This window comes from Aphelocoma coerulescens, chromosome 4 (genome assembly GCF_041296385.1).
Source record: "Aphelocoma coerulescens isolate FSJ_1873_10779 chromosome 4, UR_Acoe_1.0, whole genome shotgun sequence".
Classification (NCBI taxonomy): Eukaryota; Metazoa; Chordata; class Aves; order Passeriformes; family Corvidae; genus Aphelocoma; species Aphelocoma coerulescens.
In genome coordinates, this window is record NC_091017.1 from 1,212,813 (window position 1) to 1,227,997 (window position 15,185).

Sequence of the window (15,185 nt, forward strand, 5' to 3'; positions counted from 1 at the left end):
TGCTCTGGGCAACGTGTGCTCACCACATTTGTCCTAAGGGACCAAGGACACAAACTTGGCTCTTGTGTCACCTCCTGGCCACCGTGCCCTGCCAGCAGCCGGCAGGGAGGGGGTGTGCTCAGCCTGGAGCGTACATGAGGGAAATCTGTCTGGGATGGAGCGGGTCATTGTTTGCCTGACCAGGACCAAGTCCCCTCTGTGGCTCAGATCCCCTCCTCAGCAAAGAGAAGAAACACGAGCCTGTCAGGGCAGGTGCAGAGCACTGCAGCTCTGCCAAAGCATCTGCTCTCCTGGAGCATCGCGGGGCTGGGGGTGGGACACTCGGTGTCCCTCACAGCAGGTGCAGCAAGAGCTGCTGCTATTTCCCCGAGAAGGAAGGAGTACTTGGATTTTCCCTGGCATGTCGGCCTCTGCTGATCTGCTCCTGCAGTCTGCACACGGGCATTGCTGTGCTGGGGGTAGAGGAGGGGTGGTCTGTGCAAAGCTGGGTCAGTCCCTCCATGCTGCAGCAGGCCTCTGAATCCATTGAACTGCTTATGGGAAAGAAGAAAGAAAGAAAGAAAGACTCTGGATGTCAAAGAGTGTACACCAGGGTTCGTGTTCCTCTGTAATAAAACATGCTGCAGAAATGGGCCTCTTCATCCCAGGGGCCTGCAGTGTATGAGACCCATGTGTTGCTGCTGGGCTGCAGGCCCACGGAGGGCAGTTCCACACAGGAACTGTCTCATGTGAAATGTGACTCGGCTACCCCCTCTCCAAGCCGGGCCTCTCTGACAGCAGCGGCCGTTCCGGAGCAGGGAGAGCTGGGATCGCTTCTCACCGAGAATGAGCAGGGACCAAGGCTGGGTGCCGCTGCGGGATGCCGCACGGACCACGGTGGGAGCCCTACGGGGACCCGGGGCCGGGAGGGGCTGTTTCCCCCGGCCGCGCTGGGCCCCGCCGCGGGCAGCGGGTGAGAAGGGCCGCGGGTGCGGCACCTCAGCCCGGGCCCGGCCGCGCTCGGCAGGCGGGTGCGGGCCCGGCTGCGTCCGGCGGTCGAACCGCGCAGCGAGTGCCGGACGAGCTCAGCGCCGCTCGAACTCAGAAAGCGCCGCTGTGGGGCCCGCAGCAGCGGCTGTAACTCGGCAGAATGCGCCGCTGTAGGGCCGCTGTAGGGGCGCTTTCCACAGTACCGGGTTGGCTTTGGCGGGATGCGCCGGAGGGGCGCTCCCTGCAGCACCGATCTGACCTCGGCAGGATTCGCTCTAGGGGCGCTCCAGGGACACTATCGGGGTACTTTAGGGGCGCTATAGGGGCGCTATAGGGACACTCTAGGGACGATCCAGGGGCACTCTAGGGGCACTCTTGGTGCACTCTAGGGGCACTATAGGGACGCTCTAGGGACGCTATAGGGGCACTATAGGGACGCTCTAGGGACGCTATAGGGATGCTCTAGGGGCGCTCTAGGGACACTGTAGGGGCACTCCAGGGGCGCTCCAGGCTCGCTCCAGGGCGCTCCCCGCAGTACCGGTGCCAGTCCCGCAGCGGCCGCAGCTGCGCTCGGGGCGCCGGGCGGGGGCGGAGCGGCGGTACCGAGGCCCCGCCCGGGGCATGCGCAGTGCGCGCCCCGCGGCCTTTTCCCGGCGGGACGGCGGGGCCCTGACGGGAGCTGCGGTTCCCGCGGTTCCCGGGGCGGGGTCCGGGCTGTGGCGAGGAGCCGGACGCTGCCCGGGCGGGTGGTCGGGGCTGCCGCTTGGGGCAGGGGAGCCGCCGCTGGCAAAGGGGCCGGGCTGGGGCTCCTGTGCCGGGAGCCGGTTTGCGCCCCCCGGCAGCGCTGTGCGCGCGGAGAGACCTTGGGACGTGTGCGGGGATGGACGAGGCGTTCCGGAGCTCGGGCCCGGGGTGAGTACGAGCTCTCCCACCTGGGCGCCGGGCCGGCCTGCGGCTCCCGGCCGGGATGGCAGGAGCGGCCGTGCCGGGGCCGTGCCGGGAGCTCGGGGCTGCCCCCGGGCCGGGGCCTGTCCCGCAGGAAAGCCTGACGTGGTGGAGAAGGGAGCCAGGCGGTGCTCTGGAACTTGGAACCCGCACCGGTGTTTTCCAAATGTACTCGCAGAGATTCGGCCGTGGGGAAGCTGCAGAGGAGGCTGCCCGGCACAGCTCCGCCGAATGGGCCTTCCCCGACTGAGCTCTCCCGGAGGACGGGGCGCTTGCAGCCGCCCGGTCCTTCCTGTGCAGTTCGGTAAGTCTGGGGAAAGGCTTCCTGACGGTCCCTGTGTCCCAGCAAGCTGTGCCTCGTTGTCCGGAGGCCCTGCCCGGGCAGCCCGGCTCGGCGCAGCTCGGTTCCTGCTGCCAGGCTCACCGGAGGGAGGCAGAGCCACCAAACTGCGCGTCCGGCTGGGAAGGGGCAGGCGGGGCCGGCAGCCACGGCGGGGGGAAGGAGAGGAGGCAAAGCCTCTACACCGGCCGCGGGCCCGGCCTGCCCGGGACAGGCTTCTGAGAGGCTCCGGCGGCTCTCGTTTGCCCGGAAAGCCGCGGCCGTCGGGGGCTCAGGGGGGTGAGCCGGGCCCTGCAGCACCGCAGGGAAAAGGGGGGAGCACGGGGCGGGTGGTGACCCCCGGGGGGCGGCTGCAGTCCGTACAAGCGGGGTCTGCGCTCAGCGCTGCGCTTTGCTGCCTGCGGGGAGGGACCTGTGGTGTGGGGTTGGGAGCTCCTGCTGGGGCAAGAGCTTCATCTTCCAAGAGGCAAAGCTGCAGCCTCTTCCTCACCGGGGACTGTCTCCATGCAGGAAACAGCCCAGGGGACGGGCCGAGGGGCTCGGCCTGGGACGCGGCCCCAGCAGGAGCGGCCCTGGGCACCGTGGCGCGGGAGGATGAGCCCAGGTGAGGAGCGCGGCCCCGGGAGAGGCTGGCACGGGAGGAGGGACTGTCCGGTGAGTGCTCTGACCCGGGCAGCTCTGCCGTGCCCCTGGGAAAGGCGGCAGGATCGGGCGGGAAGGAAGGAGTGCCCCAGATGCACAGGAGCTGAGGAAGTTGTGCCGTGCCGGCGGCTTCTGGCGCCGGCCCTGCTGCGGGGCAGTTTGGGGCCGGCAGCGCTGCCAGGCTGCAGCAGGTCAGGGTGGTGGCTGTGCCCCGCTCCTCCCTTGGGCCTGGCTGTTCCTCGGGAAGAAAAGGGTTGTGCTTGTGGTTTCTGGCTGTGCGGCACGTCCCGCTGCGCTGCGGTTTGGGGCCGCCCTGGCAGTGCTCCTGGACAGGGCCCTGGCTGCAGGGGGAGCGGGACAGGCGTAGGGATTCTGGGCAGAAACGTGCATTTTTTGGGCTGAGCCCTGAGCTCTCCCGTTGTCATTTCTCCCTCCCCTCCCCATCCTCGGCGGGCAGCGCCGGACAGCCCGTGCCGACAGCGAGGGGCAGCAGGGAGGGAAGGGTTGCCCCTGCCTGGGAGGGGGACGGGCATCTCCTCTGGGTTACGTGGGGCTCTGCTGGGCACCCTGACTGCTGAGCCCTTTTTGCAGAGACACGGGAGACGCTGCCGCAGCTGTCCCCAGGAGAGCTGGCGGCCCCGCCTCACGTCGGCTGCCGGGAACGGGCCTGGGAGAGGCCTCCACGCGGAGACTGGCGCGGCTCCGCTCCCCGATGGAAGAGGCTGGGCTCCCTGCTGCTCGCAGCTCCTCATCGGCGACGTCCGCGCCCGGCTCGGAATCCGGGCCGCCGTCATCGCGGCTCCGGCCACGAGACGTTCCTGCCGCAGCTGCAGGTAAGCTCAGCTCTCCCTCTCTCGGGGACGCCTGCTACAGCTCCAGCACGCTCTGGACAAGAGCTGTTCCTGGTTCCCGCAGCTCCTGCTGAAGGACCTCCTGCTGCCTTCCTGCTCTCGGGATCTTTGAGGACCCAGGCGATTTCTATTCCTTCTGTTTGTTTCACTTGCAGGTGATACCCGGTCCAGCTTGCTGAAGCTCCGGCTCCGAGCTGCTCCAGATCCGGCTTAATAAGCGCTGCTGCTTTTTGTTACAAGCCAATTTAAAGCTCCAGCTACTTGCAGTTATCTGGGCTTTTGGCCAAGTTGTAAATCACTCACTGTCATCAATTGCATATAACTATTAACTGTCATCAAGTAATTGTTTAAATAGAAGTCATAACTGTTTTGGTGGTTGTACACAATAAACACTTGGACGTGGAAAAGGGGCTGGAAAGTGCTTTTCGCTCCTGAGACTATCTCGAACCCTTGGAACGGCCTGGTGCATGCCGGCGTCCCTGAGGTTGGGGACCAAGGCGACCGGACCCCTCCTCCGGAGAGGGTCCTCACCCCCAGCCCTCCCACCCAGAGTTCCAGCCCCGAACCCAAAGTTCCACCCCCCGGCCTCTGTTTTTGGGGCTGGAAACGGCCAGCGGGGCTGCTGTTTCCAAGGCTCCAAAAAGTGGCACTTAGGCATTTTTTTCTGAGTCCCAGAAACACTGGACTGGACCTGCGTTTTCAAGAAAAGAAAATGCAGGACTTAGTTTTTTTTCTGAGCTTCAGAAAGGCATTGCCCACCCTCTGCTTCTGAGCCCCAAAAGCACAACACAGAGGTAGTTTCTTTCTCTGAACTGGCCAAATGCAGCACCCAGCCTGCAGCTTCAAGAGAAGAAAATGCAGGACTTGGGGTTTTTTGAGTTTCACAAACAGGGCTGTGCTTTTGGGACCCAAAATCATCGCCCCGAGCTTGGTTTCAAGGCCCAAAAACGCAACACTCAGTCTCTGTTCCCAAAAGGTGAAAACACAAGACTTAGTTTTTGCTTTTAGAGCCAAACCCACAGGACTTAGTCCCGTTCTGAGCTCCAAGCCCAACCCCCTCAGCACGTTCCAAGCACCCAAAACACGGCACTTGCGAGTTAAGAGCCAGCACCGCAACGCTGCTCGGGACCCGGTGTGTGATGTAGCAGGGGGGAGCTGGAAGGGAGCGTTGCCCACCCACCACCCCGTATCCAGTTGACGGGAAGTGCTTGGGAACTGGGATGGAGGCACCCTCCCTGCACGGAGGGCGCCGTCCTGTGTCTCTGTGGGGCAGCGCTGGCAGACGTGGGGGGGAATCGCTTTATTCAAGTTTCTTTTCACGCGCGCACAGAACAACAGCTGCAACTCCGCCCGCCCGGCCCGCCCGGGAACGCGGCCCAGCCGGGGACACCCGTTCCGGGGCAACAGCCCGCGCTCACACCCCAGCCTCCTCCAGGGGCACCGTGCCCCCGAGCCCCCAAACACCTCCACGAGGAACCTCCCGCCTGCCCCCCGACCTCCAGCACGGGAACCCCCCTCAGCCGCCCCCGAACCTTCCTCCGGGAAAGCCTCCTCCGGGAAAGCCCCGGGCGGCCGCCGCAGCAGCAGCCGCTGCCCGCCCCAGCCCGTGCGGCCTCCGCGACTCGCCCGGAGCCGCGGGAACCCCCGCGGCCGCCGCTGCCCGACCCGCGCCGGGAGCGGCAGGGCCCGCCGGCCCGAGCGGCGGGATGGGACCGTCCCCGCTTCCCCTCGGCCCCGGAACTCCCGGCCCGGCCCGGGGCGGCTTCTATGCCCGCCGGCCCGGGGAGGCTCGGGCCGGGAACTGCTCCGGCCCCTGCCAAGGCTCCCGGGCCCCGGTCCCGGCAAAGCTCCCGGCCCCGGCGAGGCTCGCAGCCCCGCCACCCCTCACCTGCTCCGGGCTGCAGCTCCCGCTACCTCCGCGCCCAGCGCGGAACTGAAAAAAGACGCGAGGCCGCTGCCGCTGCCGCTTTTGTGGCCCCGCGCAGGCGCCACCGCCCCGGCCCCGCCCGCCCCGGCCCCGCCCCCGCCTCGCTGCCGGTCCCGCCCCGGCCCCGTGACCGGCCCGGCCCCGATACCGGCCCAGCCACAGCCCCGCCCCCGCTCCCGGCCCCGCTCCCGGCCCCGCTCCCGGCCCCGCTCGCCCCGCTCCAAGCCTCGGAACAAGCCCCGCTCACGGCCCCGCCCGCAGCGGTACCGATCCAGCCCCAGCCCGGCCCGCCCCCTGACCGGCCCCGCCCCGGAGCTCCCGGAACAGCTGTGCGGGCGCCCCGCCTTCACCGTCCGGGGCTCCGGACGAGAATCCGAGCCCGGTGCTGCCCCGGGAGAGGCGGGGGCCGCGCTCCCGCCGCCCAGCGCCCCGAAAGCGGCGGCGCTGGCCCCGCTGCCGGAGCCTCCCCGGGGAAGCCGCCAGGCCGCGGCCCCGGCGATCGCTTCGTTCGGCAGCCGCGGGGAGCCCGGCCGAAGGCGGCGAGCGGCGCCGAGTTGGGCCGAACCGAGCCGAGCCCGGCCGAAGGCAGCGATCGGCGCCGAGTTGGGCCGAACCGAGCCGAGCCCGGCCGAAGGCGGCGAGCGGCGCCGAGTTGGGCCGAACCGAGCCGAGCCCGGCCGAAGGCAGCGAGCGGCGCCGAGTTGGGCCGAAACGAGCCGAGTTTAGCCGAAGGCGGCGATCGGCACCGAGTTGGGCCGAGCCGAGCCGAGTTTAGCCGAAGGAGGCGATCGGCGCCGAGTTGGGCCGAAACGAGCCGAGCCCGGCCGAAGGCAGCGAGAGGCACCGAGTTGGGCCGAGCCGAGCCGAGTTTAGCCGAAGGCAGCGAGCGGCACCTAATTCATCCGAACCGAGCCGAGCTCGGCCGAAGGCAGCGATCGGCACCGAATGGCAGCGAATTTATCCGAGCGGAGCCGAGCTCTGCCGAAGGCAGCGATCGGCACCGAGTTGGGCCGAAACGAGCCGAATCGAGCCTAGTTCAGCCGAAGGCAGCGAGCCGAGCCGAGTTTAGCCGAACGGAGCCAATCTCGACCGCACCGAGCCGAGTCTAGCCGAAAACAAAGCGTACGGGTCAGGGATGGTTTGTTAAAGCTCAATTAAGGAATACAGTAAAGGGAGGGACATGAGAGAAGTCGGGAAAAGCGGATTTACTGCAGGGTAAAGAGGAACCAAAGCAGTTTTGGGGTATGAAGTTCAGCGGGCTGAACCAGCGAGGGCAAGGCAAGAGGGAAACAGAGGCAGGAGGATAAACAGGGAAAATGCTTTGCTCTAAAAGGCCATCCCTCGCGCTAATTATTGGTCACGAGAGCAGGAGAGTGGGTTCGGTGGGTTCCGATCGGCCGAGCTCGGCTCGGCTCGGCTCGGCTCGGCTCGGCTCGGCTCGGCTCGGCTCGGCTCGGCTCCGGCCGGGCCGGGCCGAGGCGCTGCGCGGGAAAGCGGCGGCCGCCCGGCGTTAAACACCCAAAGCTCGGCGTTTTCCCGCTGCCGAGTCCCGCGGGCGGCCCGGCCATCGCACGGATACGAACGGGAGCGCGGCGTCGGGCCGGAGCTCATTAGGCAGGGACCGCACTCGCGCTAATTAATGGTCAGGAGAGCCGGAGGCGGCGTTCGGCGGAGCTCGTTCGGTTCGGCTGAATTCGTCAAGATTCGTCTCGGTGCGTCTTAACGCGGTTAGGTTCGGCTTGATTCGGCCGAACTCGACTCGGTTCGGTTTCGTTCGGTTCGAGTCGACTTTTCGGGTAAACTCGGGTATATTCGTCCAAACTCGACTCGGTTCGGCTTAACTCGGCCCGATTCGGCTTCACTCGAGTCTTTTCGGGCAAACTCGAGTATATTCTGCCAAACTCGGCTAAATACGTTTTTCTTCGGTACTTTTCGCTAGTTTCGGCATGATTCGGCTCAGTTCGTCTCTGGTCGGCTGAGCTCGGCTCTATTCGGCTCGGTTCGGCCCAACTCGTCGCCGATCGCTGCCTTCGGCAGAGCTCGGCTCCGTTCGGATGAATTCGGTGCCATTCGGCGCCGCTCGCTGCCTTCGGCCGGGCTCGGCTCGTTTCGGCCCAACTCGGCGCCGATCGCCTCCTTCGGCTAAACTCGGCTCGGCTCGGCCCAACTCGGTGCCGATCGCCGCCTTCGGCTAAACTCGGCTCGTTTCGGCCCAACTCGGCGCCGCTCGCTGCCTTCGGCCGGGCTCGGCTCGGTTCGGCCCAACTCGGCGCCGCTCGCCGCCTTCGGCCGGGCTCGGCTCGGTTCGGCCCAACTCGGCGCCGATCGCTGCCTTCGGCAGAGCTCGGCTCGGGTCGGCCCAACTCGGCGCCGCTCGCCGCCTTCGGCCGGGCTCCCCGCGGCTGCCGAACGAAGCGATCGCCGGGGCCGCGGCCTGGCGGCTTCCCCGGGGAGGCTCCGGCAGCGGGGCCGGCGCCGCCGCTTTCGGGGCGCTGGGCGGCGGGAGCGCGGCCCCCGCCTCTCCCGGGGCAGCACCGGGCTCGGATTCTCGTCCGGAGCCCCGGACGGTGAAGGCGGGGCGCCCGCACAGCTGTTCCGGGAGCTCCGGGGCGGGGCCGGTCAGGGGGCGGGCCGGGCTGGGGCTGGATCGGTACCGCTGCGGGCGGGGCCGTGAGCGGGGCTTGTTCCGAGGCTTGGAGCGGGGCGAGCGGGGCCGGGAGCGGGGCGAGCGGGGCCGGGAGCGGGGCGGGACTGTGGCTGGGCCGGTATCGGGGCCGGGCCGGTCACGGGGCGGGCGGGACCGGCAGCGAGGCGGGGGCGGGGCCGGGGCGGGCGGGGCCGGGGCGGTGGCGCCTGCGCGGGGCCACAAAAGCGGCAGCGGCAGCGGCCTCGCGTCTTTTTTCAGTTCCGCGCTGGGCGCGGAGGCAGCGGGAGCTGCAGCCCGGAGCAGGTGAGGGGTGGCGGGGCTGCGAGCCTCGCCGGGGCCGGGAGCTTTGCCGGGACCGGGGCCCGGGAGCCTTGGCAGGGGCCGGAGCAGTTCCCGGCCCGAGCCTCCCCGGGCCGGCGGGCATAGAAGCCGCCCCGGGCCGGGCAGGGAGTTCCGGGGCCGAGGGGAAACGGGGACGGTCCCATCCCGCCGCTCGGGCCGGCGGGCCCTGCCGCTCCCGGCGCGGGTCGGGCAGCGGCGGCCGCGGGGGTTCCCGCGGCTCCGGGCGAGTCGCGGAGGCCGCACGGGCTGGGGCGGGCAGCGGCTGCTGCTGCGGCGGCCGCCCGGGGCTTTCCCGGAGGAGGCTTTCCCGGAGGAAGGTTCGGGGGCGGCTGAGGGGGGTTCCCGTGCTGGAGGTCGGGGGGCAGGCGGGAGGTTCCTCGTGGAGGTGTTTGGGGGCTCGGGGGCACGGTGCCCCTGGAGGAGGCTGGGGTGTGAGCGCGGGCTGTTGCCCCGGAACGGGTGTCCCCGGCCGGGCCGCGTTCCCGGGCGGGCCGGGCGGGCGGAGTTGCAGCTGTTGTTCTGTGCGCGCGTGAAAAGAAACTTGAATAAAGCGATTCCCCCCCACGTCTGCCAGCGCTGCCCCACAGAGACACAGGACGGCGCCCTCCGTGCAGGGAGGGTGCCTCCATCCCAGTTCCCAAGCACTTCCCGTCAACTGGATACGGGGTGGTGGGTGGGCAACGCTCCCTTCCAGCTCCCCCCCGCTACATCACACACCGGGTCCCGAGCAGCGTTGCGGTGCTGGCTCTTAACTCGCAAGTGCCGTGTTTTGGGTGCTTGGAACGTGCTGAGGGGGTTGGGCTTGGAGCTCAGAACGGGACTAAGTCCTGTGGGTTTGGCTCTAAAAGCAAAAACTAAGTCTTGTGTTTTCACCTTTTGGGAACAGAGACTGAGTGTTGCGTTTTTGGGCCTTGAAACCAAGCTCGGGGCGATGATTTTGGGTCCCAAAAGCACAGCCCTGTTTGTGAAACTCAAAAAACCCCAAGTCCTGCATTTTCTTCTCTTGAAGCTGCAGGCTGGGTGCTGCATTTGGCCAGTTCAGAGAAAGAAACTACCTCTGTGTTGTGCTTTTGGGGCTCAGAAGCAGAGGGTGGGCAATGCCTTTCTGAAGCTCAGAAAAAAAACTAAGTCCTGCATTTTCTTTTCTTGAAAACGCAGGTCCAGTCCAGTGTTTCTGGGACTCAGAAAAAAATGCCTAAGTGCCACTTTTTGGAGCCTTGGAAACAGCAGCCCCGCTGGCCGTTTCCAGCCCCAAAAACAGAGGCCGGGGGGTGGAACTTTGGGTTCGGGGCTGGAACTCTGGGTGGGAGGGCTGGGGGTGAGGACCCTCTCCGGAGGAGGGGTCCGGTCGCCTTGGTCCCCAACCTCAGGGACGCCGGCATGCACCAGGCCGTTCCAAGGGTTCGAGATAGTCTCAGGAGCGAAAAGCACTTTCCAGCCCCTTTTCCACGTCCAAGTGTTTATTGTGTACAACCACCAAAACAGTTATGACTTCTATTTAAACAATTACTTGATGACAGTTAATAGTTATATGCAATTGATGACAGTGAGTGATTTACAACTTGGCCAAAAGCCCAGATAACTGCAAGTAGCTGGAGCTTTAAATTGGCTTGTAACAAAAAGCAGCAGCGCTTATTAAGCCGGATCTGGAGCAGCTCGGAGCCGGAGCTTCAGCAAGCTGGACCGGGTATCACCTGCAAGTGAAACAAACAGAAGGAATAGAAATCGCCTGGGTCCTCAAAGATCCCGAGAGCAGGAAGGCAGCAGGAGGTCCTTCAGCAGGAGCTGCGGGAACCAGGAACAGCTCTTGTCCAGAGCGTGCTGGAGCTGTAGCAGGCGTCCCCGAGAGAGGGAGAGCTGAGCTTACCTGCAGCTGCGGCAGGAACGTCTCGTGGCCGGAGCCGCGATGACGGCGGCCCGGATTCCGAGCCGGGCGCGGACGTCGCCGATGAGGAGCTGCGAGCGGCAGGGAGCCCAGCCTCTTCCATCGGGGAGCGGAGCCGCGCCAGTCTCCGCGTGGAGGCCTCTCCCAGGCCCGTTCCCGGCAGCCGACGTGAGGCGGGGCCGCCAGCTCTCCTGGGGACAGCTGCGGCAGCGTCTCCCGTGTCTCTGCAAAAAGGGCTCAGCAGTCAGGGTGCCCAGCAGAGCCCCACGTAACCCAGAGGAGATGCCCGTCCCCCTCCCAGGCAGGGGCAACCCTTCCCTCCCTGCTGCCCCTCGCTGTCGGCACGGGCTGTCCGGCGCTGCCCGCCGAGGATGGGGAGGGGAGGGAGAAATGACAACGGGAGAGCTCAGGGCTCAGCCCAAAAAATGCACGTTTCTGCCCAGAATCCCTACGCCTGTCCCGCTCCCCCTGCAGCCAGGGCCCTGTCCAGGAGCACTGCCAGGGCGGCCCCAAACCGCAGCGCAGCGGGACGTGCCGCACAGCCAGAAACCACAAGCACAACCCTTTTCTTCCCGAGGAACAGCCAGGCCCAAGGGAGGAGCGGGGCACAGCCACCACCCTGACCTGCTGCAGCCTGGCAGCGCTGCCGGCCCCAAACTGCCCCGCAGCAGGGCCGGCGCCAGAAGCCGCCGGCACGGCACAACTTCCTCAGCTCCTGTGCATCTGGGGCACTCCTTCCTTCCCGCCCGATCCTGCCGCCTTTCCCAGGGGCACGGCAGAGCTGCCCGGGTCAGAGCACTCACCGGACAGTCCCTCCTCCCGTGCCAGCCTCTCCCGGGGCCGCGCTCCTCACCTGGGCTCATCCTCCCGCGCCACGGTGCCCAGGGCCGCTCCTGCTGGGGCCGCGTCCCAGGCCGAGCCCCTCGGCCCGTCCCCTGTGCTGTTTCCTGCATGGAGACAGTCCCCGGTGAGGAAGAGGCTGCAGCTTTGCCTCTTGGAAGATGAAGCTCTTGCCCCAGCAGGAGCTCCCAACCCCACACCACAGGTCCCTCCCCGCAGGCAGCAAAGCGCAGCGCTGAGCGCAGACCCCGCTTGTACGGACTGCAGCCGCCCCCCGGGGGTCACCACCCGCCCCGTGCTCCCCCCTTTTCCCTGCGGTGCTGCAGGGCCCGGCTCACCCCCCTGAGCCCCCGACGGCCGCGGCTTTCCGGGCAAACGAGAGCCGCCGGAGCCTCTCAGAAGCCTGTCCCGGGCAGGCCGGGCCCGCGGCCGGTGTAGAGGCTTTGCCTCCTCTCCTTCCCCCCGCCGTGGCTGCCGGCCCCGCCTGCCCCTTCCCAGCCGGACGCGCAGTTTGGTGGCTCTGCCTCCCTCCGGTGAGCCTGGCAGCAGGAACCGAGCTGCGCCGAGCCGGGCTGCCCGGGCAGGGCCTCCGGACAACGAGGCACAGCTTGCTGGGACACAGGGACCGTCAGGAAGCCTTTCCCCAGACTTACCGAATTGCACAGGAAGGACCGGGCGGCTGCAAGCGCCCCGTCCTCCGGGAGAGCTCAGTCGGGGAAGGCCCATTCGGCGGAGCTGTGCCGGGCAGCCTCCTCTGCAGCTTCCCCACGGCCGAATCTCTGCGAGTACATTTGGAAAACACCGGTGCGGGTTCCAAGTTCCAGAGCACCGCCTGGCTCCCTTCTCCACCACGTCAGGCTTTCCTGCGGGACAGGCCCCGGCCCGGGGGCAGCCCCGAGCTCCCGGCACGGCCCCGGCACGGCCGCTCCTGCCATCCCGGCCGGGAGCCGCAGGCCGGCCCGGCGCCCAGGTGGGAGAGCTCGTACTCACCCCGGGCCCGAGCTCCGGAACGCCTCGTCCATCCCCGCACACGTCCCAAGGTCTCTCCGCGCGCACAGCGCTGCCGGGGGGCGCAAACCGGCTCCCGGCACAGGAGCCCCAGCCCGGCCCCTTTGCCAGCGGCGGCTCCCCTGCCCCAAGCGGCAGCCCCGACCACCCGCCCGGGCAGCGTCCGGCTCCTCGCCACAGCCCGGACCCCGCCCCGGGAACCGCGGGAACCGCAGCTCCCGTCAGGGCCCCGCCGTCCCGCCGGGAAAAGGCCGCGGGGCGCGCACTGCGCATGCCCCGGGCGGGGCCTCGGTACCGCCGCTCCGCCCCCGCCCGGCGCCCCGAGCGCAGCTGCGGCCGCTGCGGGACTGGCACCGGTACTGCGGGGAGCGCCCTGGAGCGAGCCTGGAGCGCCCCTGGAGTGCCCCTACAGTGTCCCTAGAGCGCCCCTAGAGCATCCCTATAGCGTCCCTAGAGCGTCCCTATAGTGCCCCTATAGCGTCCCTAGAGCGTCCCTATAGTGCCCCTAGAGTGCACCAAGAGTGCCCCTAGAGTGCCCCTGGATCGTCCCTAGAGTGTCCCTATAGCGCCCCTATAGCGCCCCTAAAGTACCCCGATAGTGTCCCTGGAGCGCCCCTAGAGCGAATCCTGCCGAGGTCAGATCGGTGCTGCAGGGAGCGCCCCTCCGGCGCATCCCGCCAAAGCCAACCCGGTACTGTGGAAAGCGCCCCTACAGCGGCCCTACAGCGGCGCATTCTGCCGAGTTACAGCCGCTGCTGCGGGCCCCACAGCGGCGCTTTCTGAGTTCGAGCGGCGCTGAGCTCGTCCGGCACTCGCTGCGCGGTTCGACCGCCGGACGCAGCCGGGCCCGCACCCGCCTGCCGAGCGCGGCCGGGCCCGGGCTGAGGTGCCGCACCCGCGGCCCTTCTCACCCGCTGCCCGCGGCGGGGCCCAGCGCGGCCGGGGGAAACAGCCCCTCCCGGCCCCGGGTCCCCGTAGGGCTCCCACCGTGGTCCGTGCGGCATCCCGCAGCGGCACCCAGCCTTGGTCCCTGCTCATTCTCGGTGAGAAGCGATCCCAGCTCTCCCTGCTCCGGAACGGCCGCTGCTGTCAGAGAGGCCCGGCTTGGAGAGGGGGTAGCCGAGTCACATTTCACATGAGACCAGTCCGTGGTGCGAAGCCGAGCCGAACCCAGCCAAGTTCAGCCGAACCCAGCCAAGTTCAGCCGAACCGAGTCGCGCTCGGCCCAGCCGAGGCGAACCTTACGAGCTCGGCCGAGCCGAACGGAACTCCACCGAACCCACTCTCCTGCTCTCGTGACCAATAATTAGCGCGAGGGATGGCCTTTTAGAGCAAAGCATTTTCCCTGTTTATCCTCCTGCCTCTGTTTCCCTCTTGCCTTGCCCTCGCTGGTTCAGCCCGCTGAACTTCATACCCCAAAACTGCTTTGGTTCCTCTTTACCCTGCAATAAATCCGCTTTTCCCTACTTCTCTCATGTCCCTCCCTTTACTGTATTCCTTAACTGAGCTTTAAGAAACCAGCCCTGACCCGTACGCTTTGTTTTCGGCTAGACTCGGCTCGGTGCAGCTGAACTCGGTGCCGCTCGCTGCCTTCGGCCGAGCTCGGCTCGGCTCGGCTCGGCTCGGCTCGGCTCGGCTCGGCTCGGCTCGGCTCGGCTCGGCTCGGCTCGGCTCGGCTCGGCTCCCTGAGGGCGGCGCGGGCCGGGCCGAGGCGCTGCGCGGGAAAGCGGCGGCCGCCCGGCGTTAAACACCCAAAGCTCGGCGTTTTCCCGCTGCCGAGTCCCGCGGGCGGCCCGGCCATCGCACGGATACGAACGGGAGCGCGGCGTCGGGCCGGAGTTCATTAGGCAGGGACCGCACTCGCGCTAATTAATGGTCAGGAGAGCCGGAGGCTGCGTTCGGCGGAGCTCGGCTCGGTTCGGCCGAGCTCGTTCGGTTTGGCCGAGCTCGGCTCGCTCACGATTCCTCATGAGAGGCATCGCTGCTCCCCGGGAGTGGAGCATCAGCAGGGCACAAGCCTTGGAAAAAGCCTCATGAGCAAGTGTCCCCCTGAGATGGACATCGGGTGCTGGGAGCAAGAACCACCACGCCGGGGTGGTTAAGTCTTGTGGGGCAAGAATTACCCCGGGCAAAGCCTCCCTGTCACGCGTCGGGGGTGAGGGAGCTTGACCACAGCACGTCTGGGGGCACAGGGATGGGCCTCATCCCCTAAACTCCCGAAATGGGGATCCCCCGGAGACCTGCCCTGCAGAAACTGCATCAGAAACCAAAGCTATCATCAAGATAACACTAACAAACCTAGAAATACAATAAATGGACAAACCCAACCCAAAATAAAAAAAGGCCAGAGGAAAACCGAAGTCTCCCGGCAGGCACAGACCAAACTCAGAGTGTTTCCCCGGGCTGCACCAGCTCCCCCAGCCTCACGGGGAGCGCGGCGTGCCAGGGCTGCCTTCTGCAGCGGGCACCAGGAGAGGAAGGGCCGGCGGGGCAGCTGGCATCGCGCGGATGGGAAGCCAGGCCCCAGCAGGCAACACTTAGGAGCTGGGCAGAACCTTCCTCCTGGAGGATCAAAGTTTCTCTGGAAAAAATGGAACTAAAACTCTCCAGAGCAATCTGTTCCTCCAGGAGATAAGGAGGAGTGGGCACCCACATGGGAAATGGGGAGCAGCTGGGAAGTCTGGGTGTCTCAGCTCCTGCCTCGGTCACGGGAGGGAGCGGGGTTTGTCCTGGCAGTGCCGGTGTCACAGACAGAGCTCCGAACGCGGCTGCCTGTACTCGCATGGCAC

The 15,185-nt window shown here is 67.1% G+C and overlaps 2 protein-coding genes across 6 annotated transcripts; one reads left to right on the forward strand and one right to left on the reverse strand.

Moving 5' to 3' along the window:
- Positions 1-745: 745 nt before the first annotated feature.
- On the forward strand, positions 746-4,154 carry LOC138109256 (collagen alpha-2(I) chain-like). Of its 3 annotated transcripts, none has more exons than XM_069012363.1 (5): positions 746-1,881; positions 2,009-2,218; positions 2,765-2,858; positions 3,488-3,729; positions 3,903-4,154. In XM_069012363.1, exons 2-5 carry the CDS (start codon positions 2,146-2,148, stop codon positions 3,959-3,961), a joined length of 468 nt encoding a protein of 155 aa, XP_068868464.1. In that variant the 5' UTR covers positions 746-1,881; positions 2,009-2,145; the 3' UTR covers positions 3,962-4,154. The 3 variants fall into 3 exon arrangements, with proteins under 3 accessions (XP_068868464.1, XP_068868465.1, XP_068868463.1); XM_069012364.1 differs by having other exon boundaries at positions 2,093-2,218; XM_069012362.1 differs by having other exon boundaries at positions 746-2,218.
- A 5,951-nt stretch (positions 4,155-10,105) lies between these two features.
- On the reverse strand, positions 10,106-14,020 carry LOC138109258 (collagen alpha-2(I) chain-like). Of its 3 annotated transcripts, none has more exons than XM_069012367.1 (5): positions 12,379-14,020; positions 12,042-12,167; positions 11,402-11,495; positions 10,531-10,772; positions 10,106-10,357 (listed from the first exon to the last, which is right to left on the reverse strand). In XM_069012367.1, the coding sequence occupies exons 2-5, from the start codon at positions 12,112-12,114 to the stop codon at positions 10,299-10,301; spliced, it is 468 nt and encodes a 155-aa protein (XP_068868468.1). In that variant the 5' UTR covers positions 12,115-12,167; positions 12,379-14,020; the 3' UTR covers positions 10,106-10,298. The 3 variants fall into 3 exon arrangements, with proteins under 3 accessions (XP_068868468.1, XP_068868469.1, XP_068868467.1); XM_069012368.1 differs by having other exon boundaries at positions 12,042-12,251; positions 12,379-12,764; XM_069012366.1 differs by having other exon boundaries at positions 12,042-14,020.
- Positions 14,021-15,185: the final 1,165 nt, after the last annotated feature.

Bases quoted from the DNA above. Each gene is read 5' to 3' on its own strand.
- LOC138109256 (XM_069012362.1), top strand. From the start codon at position 1,591: ATGCGCAGTGCGCGCCCCGCGGCCTTTTCCCGGCGGGACGGCGGGGCC. The intron at 2,219-2,764 runs GTAAGTCTGGGG...GTCTCCATGCAG, and splicing joins GGTCCTTCCTGTGCAGTTCG to GAAACAGCCCAGGGGACGGG. The intron at 3,730-3,902 runs GTAAGCTCAGCT...TTTCACTTGCAG, and splicing joins CGTTCCTGCCGCAGCTGCAG to GTGATACCCGGTCCAGCTTG.
- LOC138109258 (XM_069012366.1), bottom strand. From the start codon at position 12,669: ATGCGCAGTGCGCGCCCCGCGGCCTTTTCCCGGCGGGACGGCGGGGCC. The intron at 11,496-12,041 runs GTAAGTCTGGGG...GTCTCCATGCAG, and splicing joins GGTCCTTCCTGTGCAATTCG to GAAACAGCACAGGGGACGGG. The intron at 10,358-10,530 runs GTAAGCTCAGCT...TTTCACTTGCAG, and splicing joins CGTTCCTGCCGCAGCTGCAG to GTGATACCCGGTCCAGCTTG.